This window comes from Phasianus colchicus, chromosome 18, assembly GCF_987193195.1.
Source record: "Phasianus colchicus chromosome 18, bPhaCol1.hap1.1, whole genome shotgun sequence".
NCBI lineage: Eukaryota > Metazoa > Chordata > Aves > Galliformes > Phasianidae > Phasianus > Phasianus colchicus.
In genome coordinates this window covers 6347643-6360154 of record NC_143453.1, presented here as the reverse complement: position 1 = coordinate 6360154, position 12512 = coordinate 6347643, and the positions used below count along the sequence as shown (strand labels likewise).

General features: G+C 53.2%; 1 protein-coding gene across 1 annotated transcript in view; it reads left to right on the top strand.

Annotated features, from left to right (window-relative positions):
* MYO18B (myosin XVIIIB) overlaps positions 1–12512 on the top strand; it is a 45000-nt gene that overhangs the window by 18836 nt on the left and 13652 nt on the right. Inside the window, exons 26-39 of the mRNA XM_090152725.1 lie at positions 482–601; positions 699–807; positions 1348–1472; positions 2291–2445; positions 2883–3006; positions 3681–3881; positions 3959–4069; positions 4329–4433; positions 6201–6350; positions 9107–9220; positions 9435–9551; positions 10128–10211; positions 11361–11498; positions 11633–11818. Coding sequence (XP_090008851.1) covers positions 482–601; positions 699–807; positions 1348–1472; positions 2291–2445; positions 2883–3006; positions 3681–3881; positions 3959–4069; positions 4329–4433; positions 6201–6350; positions 9107–9220; positions 9435–9551; positions 10128–10211; positions 11361–11498; positions 11633–11818 — 1839 coding nt within the window. The remainder of the gene's footprint in view (positions 1–481; positions 602–698; positions 808–1347; positions 1473–2290; positions 2446–2882; positions 3007–3680; positions 3882–3958; positions 4070–4328; positions 4434–6200; positions 6351–9106; positions 9221–9434; positions 9552–10127; positions 10212–11360; positions 11499–11632; positions 11819–12512) is intronic.

The following is a 12512-nucleotide window of genomic DNA, read 5'->3' as shown; positions in this document are numbered from 1 at the left end:
GCTGGATGCAGGAACAGGAGTATTTGAAGCCTGCGTGCTGCCTGCTGGCCTGGCTAATGCTGCCCCTCGTAAGGATAGTCCTGCAGAGCTGGATTAGCAGGGCAGGCTGTGTTTGCATTTGCAGAAAGTGCAATTAAACTAACAGATTAATAACACCCTTTTATTCCTGTGCTTTTTTTGCTTCAAAGGAAATTTCACCCCTAATCAGCTAGAAAAGTGCAGGAATCTGGTGAGCCCTGCAGGCAGTGCAATGCAGGCAGCGCCATGCAAACAGCACTTCGCTGCAGGGAGGCATGTGAGCACACTGCTGCAGCCACATGCTTTGCTGGTGGTTGCTTTTTCCTTGGCACTGCTGTTGGGCTCATGCAGGGCAGTGCACATGCTCCCCACCAAAGGGCAGGCAGCAGCCAGCTGGGAGACAATGGGTCTGTGTGTGCTCACCTGCCCGGCCGTGCCCAGCCTGACACTGCATTGCCCTCAGATCATCGACCTGACGATGGAGCTGTCAGATGAGAGGCACAAAGGTGACGTTGCCTGCCAGGTGCTGGATGGGGAGAGGGCAGAGAGGCTGCGGGGCACTCGGGAGCTGCAGGAGCTGCAGGTAGGAGAGCCTGGAGCCATGCTCTTGGCACAGCCTCACTCTGCCTGAGTGCCCCAGCAGTGGGGTCATCTGTTCCCTCCTTCCCTGTCTTCCCCAGAGCAAGTACGACCAAGTGCAGAAGAAACTAGAGTCAGTGCAGAAGCAGCTGGAGGAGGCCCAGCAGTTGGTTCAGCTGCGTGAGATGAAGATAAGTGGCTCTGAAGGAGGTAGGGCAGCCCTTTGGACACAGTGCATGCTTCAGGTGTCCAGCCAATGGGTCCCCTGAGCAGCCCTGCACCCTTGGCCCCTGGCCACCCCTCTGCATTCTTAGCATGCTGTCATTCTGCACTGCTCGCTCAGTGGCTGGAAGCTCTTTCTCTTACATGTTGAAGGCCAGGTTGGATGTGATTATGGGGAACCTGATCTAGTGCCTGATTTAGTGGTTGGCAACCCTGCCCATGGCAGCGGGGTTGGAGCTCGATGATCTTTAAAGGTCCTTTCCAACACAATCTGTTCTATGGTTCTACGTATCTTCTATGTGGGTTGGATGGGAAGACTGCAGGCTTTCTGCCCCAAGGGGCCGCTGGTGCTCACGCAGCGCTCCCAGCAGCTCAGCATGTGCTTAAAGCGATGGGGAAGTTGAGGAATGATGGGACGTGTGCATGCTTTGCCTCGGGCAGGGGCCATGTACAGCCTTGGGTGTACAAAGCAGAGCTGTACTCCGTGCCCCATGGGAGCCACGATACCCAGCTCTGGCCCATTTGCAGAGGACGCGTGGCAGGTGCGGTTCGACTGCGCGCAGACGGAGATCGCCTTCCTCCAGAAGAGGCTGGCACAGCTGGAGGAGCGGCTGAGCGCCGAGCTCAGCTCCAGGACAGGGCTTGAGCAAAAGGCAAGAACTGGGGAGGGGCTCTGGAGGAGATGCTGCTGGATCCGGGGTTCTGGAGATCATTCCCAAGCTTGTACTCCCAAACTGATGGTCCTTGCCCAGCAGTGTTGCTGGTGGAGCTTTCTGGGGCTTCGTCAGAAAAGCAGATGCTTGCTGCTGGGGAAATTGTCTGATTCTTGCTGGCTTGAGAATAAATACCCCAAAGTTTCTTTTAGCTCAAAAAGTCCCTTTAGCAGCTCAATGTGGACAAATTCAGCTTTTGCCAGGTGTGAGTGTGAGCACAGGGTGGAAAGCTGAGGGGTGTGGAGTGGCTCAGCCATGGGCCTGGGGGACTGGGAGGGGTGCTGGCATGATCTGCCATGCTAAGAGCTGGTAAAGATATGGCAGTTCCCAAGCTTTGCACAGGAGACACAAAGCCGGTGTGCTTCTTGGAGAGTGTGGGGTACCAGGTCACTTCTCATAAGCATAAAGAAAAGAGATGGGTGTTATTCATGCTACATTAAAAAGTAATAAGAGAAACAAACCAGACTTAAAAGCTTGAGTAAAGCAAAACATCCCATTTGCTTTCAGGCAGCTCGTTTGGAATTACAGGCTTCATTAGTGCAAGATCTTGCTTATTTAAAGTCATTCCTTAACGACTCCGTTCCCCAGAGGGCGAGAGCTCTGTGTGCCGCCATGCCCTGCATGATGCGAAACTTTGGGAAAGCAATCCCTCTGTGCAGGGCAGCATTGCTCTTGGAGGGTTTGCTCTGGGATGGTGGGGGTCTGGCTGATGGCAGTGCCACCCCTGGCACTATGCCATTCTCCATCTTGTCCCACAGCTGGGTGAGGTGCAGGCGGCGTGCCAGGCGGCACGGGCAGCAGCCCAGCAGCTACGGCGACGGTGCAGACGGCTGACCTGTGAGCTGGAGGATGCACGGGTGCTTGCTGAGAGCCAGCAGAGCCGCAGCCATGAGCTGGAGAAGCGGCAGAAGAAGTAAGGCTAGGAGTGGGCCAGGGGTACTGGGGAGGGAAGTGCAGTTTTGAGGATGCTCAGCTTTCCTCACTGTATCACATCCCTTGCTTGTGCTGCTGGGGGAGATACCCTTCCCTCTGGGATCAGCCCTGGTGCGTTGAAGCCCCCACATTGCTTTGGTCTGGAAGGGTGGGTACTGCCATCTCCTTGGGCTGCTGGACTTGTTCTGGGGTGGTTTGGGCCAGGGGTGGCTGCTGCAGCAGATCTTAGCTCCCGGCCACTTCTGAGTGCAGCCAGCATGCCAAGAAGTTTGGGATTCACACAGTGACAACAGCACTTTGCAGAGCACAGGCATCTTGTTGTCATCACAAAAGTGCTTGGCAGGACCAGGCTGAGAAGCAGCCCTGTGTTTCTTCTGCCCAGCCATGCTGGCAGCAGTACCATGCATTTGCCTCCAGGTTTGACCTGCAGCTGGCCCAGGCCCTGGGAGAGTCTGCCTTCGAGAGGAGCCTCCGTGAGAAGGTGGTCCAGGAGAATTCCTCCCTGCGGTGGGAGATGGGCAAACTGCAGCAGAGCCTGGAGGTGAGAGGGAAGTGCCCTGCTCCTCTGCTTTGTATCCTGCCAACAGCACACAGAGCAGAGCCATTGTCTGTGCAATCACAGAGGCAATCCGATGCAAAGTCAGCGTAGTGATTCTGATTATGTTTGGCACCATCCTAGGGAGTGCCTGATGTATTCTCATAGCATTACCCTCTGTCAGAACGAGATCATGTTTCACAAGTTAAGCCCCATCCCTTTGGTTGGCTGGTGTGCTGACTTGTGCTCTTCTTCATGCCTCCATCCTCAATCACCCCCTGCAAGAAACTTCCAGGCTGTGCCTCCAGGGCAGGACCTCAGTGATGCTGAGGCCAGAATCCATGCTGGGAAATACGAACACAACTCTATTCAAAATCATGTGTGATGGGGGGCCACCACCGTGTTTCATAGCTTCCCCTGTGCCCACGCTTTCATGGAGCAGAGCACAATGATGCTGTGATTTGGGCAGGTGTCAGAGCGTGGCAGCAGCGTGGTGGGCTGGGGGCTGCCAGAGCACTCTGGGTGAGGTAACTGAGGTCCAGAGCAACAGAGGGGAAGGATTGCTCTGAAAGCTGGGCTGGTGTTGGACACACAGCTGCACAGCTTCCTGGTGCTGTGCTTGGAAGCAGCCCATGCTTTAGGAGCAGTGTGCTGACCCTACTCTGTCCCCTCCCGAGCAGCAGCAGCAGGCAGAGGGGGCCAGCCTGGCACAGCGGGTTTCACAGCTGGCTGGCCGTGTGCAGGAGCTCAGTGCTCCCGGTGTCCTGGACTCCTGCTCCGTGCCCATGCTCAGGCAGCAGCTCTGGGATCTGGAGGCCAGCAGTGCTGAGCAGCGCAAGGAGCTGGAGCGGCAGACAGCCAACGTGGATCACCTGGAGCAGGTAGGGCAGCCCTGTGTGTGGAGGGACCCTGCAGTGCCAGGTGTGAGTGCGGGTACATTCGCCTTCGGGTCTTTCAGCTGCACCAGAGGCTGGAGCTGGAGATTGAGCGGATGAAGCAGATCCACCAAAAGGAGCTGGAGGACAAGGACGAGGAGCTGGAGGATGCACGGCAGTCCTGCCAGAGGAGGGTAGGTCGGGCTCGGGGGGTGAGGGGTCCTTCCTCCCCAGTGGGCACCAAGGCAGCAGCCCAGGGCATAGCCTGGGCATGATGGTTGAATTTTGCTTTTGCTGTTTCAGGAAGGTGGGGGAGGGAGGGGTTGAGAGACAGATGGGGAGAACTCTGCTCCCGTGAGCATGTCAGTGCCATACTGCTGTGGCCGCTCATGCTGACAGCATGTCATTCATCCTTCTCTCCCTCACTCTGCATGTTCTGTGTTCTTATGACAGCTCCGGCAGCTGGAGATGCAGCTAGAGCAGGAGCACGAGGAGAAGCAGACAGCTTTGCGCGAGAAGCAGGACCTGGAGGGGCTCGTGGGCACGCTGTGTGAGCAGGTGAGCGTGGGGCTGGGCTGGCTGCTCCACTCAACCAACTCCAAATGCTGCCCACGCAGGCAGGATGATGGAGCACATGTGAACAGGGTGATGACGTGGCCAACTCCCCCGGCGCAGTCATTGATTCTTTGTACAGCATCACTGGGAAGGTCCATCCATAGAGGGAGGTATCTGCTTTTTTCCTGGTATTTTCACGAGAGTCAAACAAAACACGACTAACTCTGCAGCTCCATCTGCCCAGAGAAACAGTTTATCAATTGCAATTTGCGCAGGAATTCTGTCCCAGACACATTTGCTGAACAAATCCTTTTTCACTCTCTATTGTGTCTGAGGCAGTGATGGAAGCACGTGTAATGGGGAAAGCACACCCAGCTGCTCTGTGTTCAATTAGAAGGCGAGGAACGGAGGCAGCTCCATTGAGCAGCATTTAGCAGCTTGGTCATCGCTGCAGTTCTCATGCCCCAGTTCCTGCAGTGACAGTGCAAGAACATGTAGCACCAGGGGTGGGACAGGGTCAGCTCAGTGCCTGGCTTTGTGCTGATGCCTCCTTCCTGACCAAATCCACCGTCTGCTATGGCAGACATTGAGACATGCAGAAAGCAGTGCTGAACAGCGTCCAAGATAAGGTCTGTAGGGATGGTGGGGATAACAGCAAGTCGGCTCTGCTGTAGGGTTGTTATGAATACTGCCTGACATACAGTGGGCAGCATGCTTCAGAACAGTTTATTAAAAAAGGGAAAAAAAGCCAACCCAGAAAACTAATTAAGGCAATGGAGATGCCAACGATTGTGGGTTTCAGCAAATGCCAGCCTGCTCGGAAGCAGGTTACGAGGTCAAACCTGCACTATTAATTTTAGCCAGGGAAGAGAAAATAGGAGAGCAGAGCTGAAACAAGAGATGCTGAGGAAAAGAGATGGAATGGAAAATGCTCCCACTCTTCAATTAGCCTGAAACCACGTCCTGGCTGCGTGGTGCTTTCCTCATTCTTTTATCCGCGTAACCATGGTTGCTCTCTGTTGGAAGGAGGAGCACAGAGGGTGGTTTTTTTTTTTTTTTTGGAGGTGCTTCCTCCGTCCTTAAATGGCTGCAGACAGCGCTGAGCAGTGTTGGGCACAGTGCAGTGGTGATCTGCTGCTGGAGGTCCTTGCACAAGGAACTAGTTCTCCCCCAGTGATGCTGCAGCCTGAGTCCCGCAGCTCCGGGGCTGATGGAGGTTCCCAAAGCACAGTGATGGAAGCACGTGTAATGGGGAAAGCACACCCAGCTGTTCTGTGTTCAATTAGAAGGCGAGGAATGGATTGTGTGTTAATAGCTCCCAAGGACGCCTTTCTCACCAGTGCTTCATGATTTCTCTCTTTCCCCTTTGGGCTGACTTCCTCCTGCCTTTTTTCCTCTCCTTACCATTTATCCCCAAGTTTTTGTGGCTGTTTCCATCACCCAAAGGCTTTCATGTTTCCTCTGCTGCAGCTTTCAGCATACTTTAGGGTCTTTCCCCTCCAAATCTGAGGCCTCTGGTTCCTCAAATCTCCGAAGGGTGGGAGGAACGACCCTGGATTTGCCAGCACAGTCTGGGCCATGTGAGGAGCCCCAGTGACAGTGCTGGAAGTGCCCTGGGGACAGATGGCATGGGACGCTATAGGAACACTTTGAGAACAGGGCGGGCACACACCTTGCAGGGAACCAGTGGGGAAAAAATGCAGCATTTTGCTGCAGCTGCCACTTTTGGTGCATGTTGATGTATGCTCAGCTTCCTGCTCTCCCTCCCAGATCGGCCACCGTGACCTGGACGTGGAGAAGAGGCTGCGGAGGGACCTGCGCCGGACACGTGCACTGCTGGCTGATGCACAGCTGCTGCTGGCTGCCCCCACAGAGCCCGGAGCCACTGGCACTGCCGAGCTGCAGCGGCTGCAGAAGCAGGTGGGCACCAGGGGCTGGGGGGAAGGCAGCAGGTGGGCGAGCATCACTCTGCCCCTGGGCACAACTTCATTGTGCTGCTGGTGATGCTACCTGTGTGAGGATGTAACTGCTTCTCCAGGGGTGTCAATCGTGCACCCTGTTCCAGCAGGCAGCGTGGGAGGGACTTTGTGGGTCACCATGTAGGTGAGCAGTGCCGTGCAGTGCTGTGCTCACGCCATGCAGTGCGTGGTGCTGGTGAGGGTCGTCTTGCAGGAAGCACTGCTCTGTAATTACGCCAACAGCAGTTAAGTGTTTTTTCCCTTTTTAGGCAGCCCTGTTAATTACCTTCTGTTCAGTGTGCTTTCTGCCTTCTAATAATGCAATCCAGAGGCCTTGTTTTCAGGCGTGTTGCCATAGAAATGGCTGCACACAAGGCACAAACTGCCAGAGCAGGGACCACAGCTCGTGTGCTGCAGCCTGAGCGCAGACGCACCGAGTGCCACGCGCTGGTGTTGGGGTGAGCGTGTGGGCACTGCTATGCACTTTGGGGGCACAGGCAGACAGAGAGCCATGGTGTAGCCCATCCTGAGGCTGGCACACAGGTCACTGTGCCCTCAGGTTGGTGATAGGTGCCACTGCTGTGGCACGTGCAGAGCACCAACTGGGCGGTTGACGCCAGTCCTCTGAAACCACGCAGTAATTAATCTCCATTGTGCTTTTTCCCTGAAAACAAACTAATCGGAAGGCATGAGCAGTTCCAACAACATACAAATATAATTGAGATAATAGTTCTGCATAAATAACAGCTGTGAGCAGCAGCTGTTCCCACCTGCACAGGGGAGAAGGGGAAGGTGAGCTCTGCAATGGGGCTGCTGGTGTGCTCATGCCCATTCCCATGTCCATGTCCATTTTGATGCTGCTGATCTGGGCAACTGGATCAGTGAATGACCATGACCAGAGGGCAGCAGGAGCTCCACTTGTTTGAAGGCCTGAGTGACCTCAGACACTGTGAATTGATTTGCTCTCTTTACCACCACACTTAACAATTTCCTGAGTCCCGCCCCAGGGCTGGAAGTGATGCACAGCCATGCTGCACTGTGCTATGAGAAGGATAGAGGAAATATTGGGAATATTGCGTTTCTATTATGCTGCCAACACTGAGAATCTGCATGCATTAAAAATGCCTCATTGTTATGTTGTCCCTTAAATTGAAATGATTCCTAATGGCATTCATGATGAGGTTTTTCAGAGTCCGATCCATCCTACCACCAGCCCACAAATCTCTGCAAGAATAAAAACATTGCTAAAACGCCATCATTTCCGTTAATCAAAATCCATATGGTCTAAAAGTGTAGCATTGTTTCTTAATAAGTCTGAAGCATCCATTTCATGCAGGTATTTAACAGATGGCGTAGCGCAGCAAACGAATGTTGTTCATCCATTCATACATTATGCATTTCTGGGGGTATTTCAATCTATTCTTCCCAAGTGGGAAAATTCCATTGCGTAAATTGAGAGCAAAGTGTTTAATGAGAGGTCCTGGAGATGAGTTTCTCTCTGGTTAAACTATATGGGGCTTTGGTATGATTATTCAGGGAGGAGCTGGAAAGAGGTGGGAAAATGGCATGTGCCATTGCAAGATGGGCTCTGTGGGTATGGGAATAGATTGCCCAGGCAATTCATTGAAACAGGCCAAGGCTGGATGCAGGAATGCAATTTTAAACCCCTGTTCTGCGGGATCCCTGCTGCTCAAAGCCAGGCCATCACAATTCAGGTGCTTCAGGCCCTTTGTCTGTGTATTGCAACTGTTCAGAGACCTCGGCAGTGCTGCCAAGACAGGGAGAGTCATTGGCCTTGAGGAAAAAATGACTTCAATTTCCTCTGCGTTAAGAACTGGGGGAGCAAATTACCTACGGAACTTCTCTGAGTACATCTCACTCACCACAAACAGTTGAGGAAATGGAGTGAGGATTGCTCCAGAGCTTCATAAGACCACTTTTTATTGAAGGAGGGAGTGAAAAAAGGCAGTGAAACATCCCCACTAAAAATGGACAGAAATGCCTAAAGGCTGGCAGTGGGGATAGCCCTGTCCTCACCAGCGTGTGAGCCCTGCATTGCCCCCAGCACACAGGGAATGGGCACAGGAAGCATGTAGCAGGTGAGGGGTTTGCTTTCCTTTTTGATAGACAAAAGAAACCTGAGCTCTGCAGGGAAGGAACTGCACGTTCAGGTACAGCCCACGTATGTTCCTCCATCTCAGCGGTGAGGACTTTGGGGATGATGCTGCATCTTCCGGGTGTTTGCAGCCCATTTAAGATTATTGTTGTTTTAATGGCTGAGCTATAAAAACCGAGAGCAAATTAGCATTTATAAATGTGATATTTCATATGTATTTGCAAATGCAATTTATGCGACGTGAAAAGCCCATTTGAAAACTCCAAATCGTGAATTGCTCTAATCAGGAATTACATGTAATTCACATAATTTTGCAAATTAATGATCCCAGCTCTATCTCACCAAGGCAGTGGGTGCATGATGTGGGGTGCATGCTTCAGCCCCAGCGGGACATGGATGGGTGTTGGCAGCACAGCCACTGCAAAGGGAAATGTTCTGGTTGAAACACAGCAGCAGAAGGTCATAGGAGCAGTGCAGAATTTAAAAGGCTGAGTTTTGGTGTGTGAGCAGGGAAATGCTCTGGGAGTGCAGTGCAAATAGATGAGGCTGAGCAGCAGGGGAGCAGCATGTGTGTTGTTAGCATCTCCCTCCATCTCTCGCAGCTGGAAGAGAGCGAGGCGAGGTGCGCCGAGGCCCAGCGGTCCCAGCAGGCAGCAGCCCAGGAGCTCGAGAACCTGCACGTGGAGATGGAGATGCTGAGCAGGAACAAGACCCTGGTGCGCTCCTGGGACAGCGTGGTGCTTGGTGTAGGGATCAACCTGTCTACTGAGTCACCTGCCCTGGCGACTCAATGGATAGGAAGACTGAAAGCACGCAGCATCCCTTAGCCCCCCTTCAGAGTTCCTTTTCCTCTCCCTGGTGTGAGATCCCAGCCTAGAAAAGCTGGGTGCCATACTGGATCCTGTCTTGACGCACACCTTCTGCCCTCAGGCGGATGAGCAGCTCAGCCAGGTGCAGCACGAGAAAGCTGAACTCCTGCGGCGTGTCAGTGAGGACCAGGAGGACCTGAATGAGCTGATGGCCAAGCACAAGGCTCTGATTGCACAGGTAGGAGCCGGGCAGTGCTAGCTCTGCAGTGCTCCCTGCCTGGATGTTGCTTGGAAAACCCAAGCTCCAAGCAAATGGCCTGCATGTGGGGCTTCCTGCACAGCAAGGCCATTGGGCAGCAAATGGTGTTTAGTGAGGAAGACGCAGCCTCAGCATCCCTATCTGCATCCTTATCTATCAGTACTTTCCTGAGTGTTTTGTCACTCAGAGCTTTCAGAGCACTGACAGAGAGTGCTGTGGCTTTCTGCGTAGCACCCAAACTAGGACAGGCTCTCCCAGGAGAAGGGAACCCATGGCTCCCTGTGGAGCAGCCATTGGCAGAGGGCTGGGCTGCGTGAGAACTCCCTGCCTGTTCCCCAGTGGTGATGGTACAGAGCTGGGAATTGGCATCTGGAAGCACTTTGGGGAAATGAGCTTGACCATGAGGTCTGAAAATATTTGCTTTGAAAATTAGGGAAGTTGCATTCAGGCAGCAGAATGAAGCTTACTTGCAATGTGCAAAGCCCCTGCCTGGGAGCATTCTGGTGCTACTCCAGTACCAGTGGCTGCTTCCACTGCTGACTCTCTGTTCCCCAGTCTGCAACAGATATCGCTCAGATCCAGGAGCTGCAGACGCAAGTGGAGGAAGTGAAGAAGGAGAAGCAGAGCCTCCAGGAGAAGGTACTTTCTGCCCTGCTGCACTGCACAGAGCTCAGTAGTGAGAACCTTTGTTGTCCTCACGCCTGGTGAACTACATGGGAGCAGACAGCAGGATGCCATCTTCCTGTTGGAAGTCAACCACTGAGGAGCTGCAAAGCAATCTCTTCCTCTGTAAAACAGCTGGGTTCTAATTCACCTGCAAATATCCCATAGATGCCCCTGGGAGCTGGAAGGCACAGAACCTGCTGTCCTCTGGCAAGGATAGGGATGGGATGGGATGGGATGGGATGGGATGGGATGGGATGGGAGTGAGAATGGAAAGGAGGTGAGGATGGGATGTAGATGAGAATGGGCATGGACATGGTGATGGGGATGGGATGATCTGCCTGCACTGGGAGCTGGAGGGCTCTTCCAGCAACAGCCTGAGGTTAAGCAAGGTTTTTCCCTGCATGGCTCTTTGGAATGAAGGAAAAGCAGGGTTGTGGGCCTGGGGCAGCACAGCCTCTTTGCTGTGGCTGCTCCGCTGCCCTGGAGTGCATGCCTTTAATTTTAAACACATGAGTAATCCCATTAACTTAAGTGCTTTATTGGAGCGTGGCTAAGCTGCCCAAGAATTGGAGATAGCACTCACTCACTCTGAGATGGAGTGAGAGCTTTTGTAGAGATAGGCCAGATAAAAGATGACAAATTCCCCTAGTTCTAGGTCAAATATAAATCTGAACTAAGCTTGTGCCAGGATTGCTAAAAGGGCAGTTTGCTTTGGAGATCCCGGTGTAACAGTTGAAGAAAAGGCTCAGTGCAGCAGCTGTCCGTAGAGGTGAATTGTGAATTTTTATGTCTACTGTCCTCAAAGAAGGTGCTGAGAAAAGCAAAAGAAACCCAAATGAGTGCTGTCCTGCTGTAACATTTTCCTTTCAAAAATCCATGCTACTGTCATGAATTTATTGCACAGTGTGAACAGAAGGGCATCCTTCAGGGAGCTCTGGGCAATATTTTCCCATTGTGCCTGGCAGCTCACAGCAGGTCCCATGCATTCGTTTTGTCTTTAGAGGGGATTGCAGAGAGCTTACTCACCCTGGGGCCTTACTGTGGCCGCAGAGATCATCTCATGTTGGGGAAGGGAGGTGATGGGCACGCTGTTGGCAGCTGTTGTGACATTTCTTTCCCCAGCTACTGGTGGCACAGGCAAGTGTGGCACGCCTGGAGCAGCGCCCTGCTGAGCGCGCCGTCATCAGCCGACAGGAAGCCCGCATCCGTGACTTGGAGAGCCAGCTGGACTTCCAGGCTGTGCAGATGAAGCGCTTTGAGGTATGGCTGTATTTCACCATGCAGGGTGGGCACAGGGCTCCGGGCAAGAGGTGGGTGCAGGGTGCTTGGCAGCTGGGGAGGATGCTCTCTCGGTGAGCTTTTTGACTCCTCATCCCATCTTGCTGCCTCCCCAGGTGCTGGTGCTGCGCTTGCGAGACAGCATCATCAAGATGGGTGAGGAGTTGGAGAAGGCAGCTGAGTCAGAAGCGCGGGAGAAAGAAAGCACCAAATACTACCAGCGGAGGATGGAGGAGATGAAGGCAGACATGGATGAGCTGGTGCAACGGGAGCTGGAGTCCAGCCGCCGGCGTGTGGAGTTGGTAAGGGGTCAGGGGGTTCTGCTGTTCACAGCTCATGGTGCTGCCCCTGGAACCAAAGCCACTGCTGCTACACCTTGTGTTCATTTCTCTGCAGCTGGGCTGGCAGGCCCTCTACTTTTCCACATGCTGTGCAGCAGGGTGAGCACCCAGCACAGGGCAGTGCCCATGGGGTGCCAGCGCACTGGGCACAGACATGTAGTTCAGTCCCCACAGTGTGCTCAGCCCTGGCCGTGCCTCCTCTATGCCACAAATCAGTCCCAGTCAATGTCAGCAAACAGTTAACCTGCTCTGTGTGCTCAAAGCCCTGAGCAGATTGGGAGTGCGGCAAAAATAGCTTCACCTTCATCGCACAGTCCTCTCCTGCATCTCTTTTCATGTTGTGTTTTTTCAGTAAACAAAAGGAAAGTCTTGCTTCCAAGCAGTAATTGAAAGATATTGCATTTCTTCTAGCAAGACAGCCACATTAGAAACAGTTATTTTATCAATAATCTTTTATTTAACAATCAAGGAGAATTCACCATTTCTTTAGCCCTGAGGCTGCCAGCCTTTCTGAAGGGAGCGGTGCTTCAGCACGAATTATTCCTCAGCCGCTGTGCATGCTGCAAACAGGCTTTGTCCTTGCTCCTCCAGCCTGCGTGCTGCCTCGTGGCACTGGCTGCTGTATTTGCACAGAATATAAGACATCTCCTGGGCA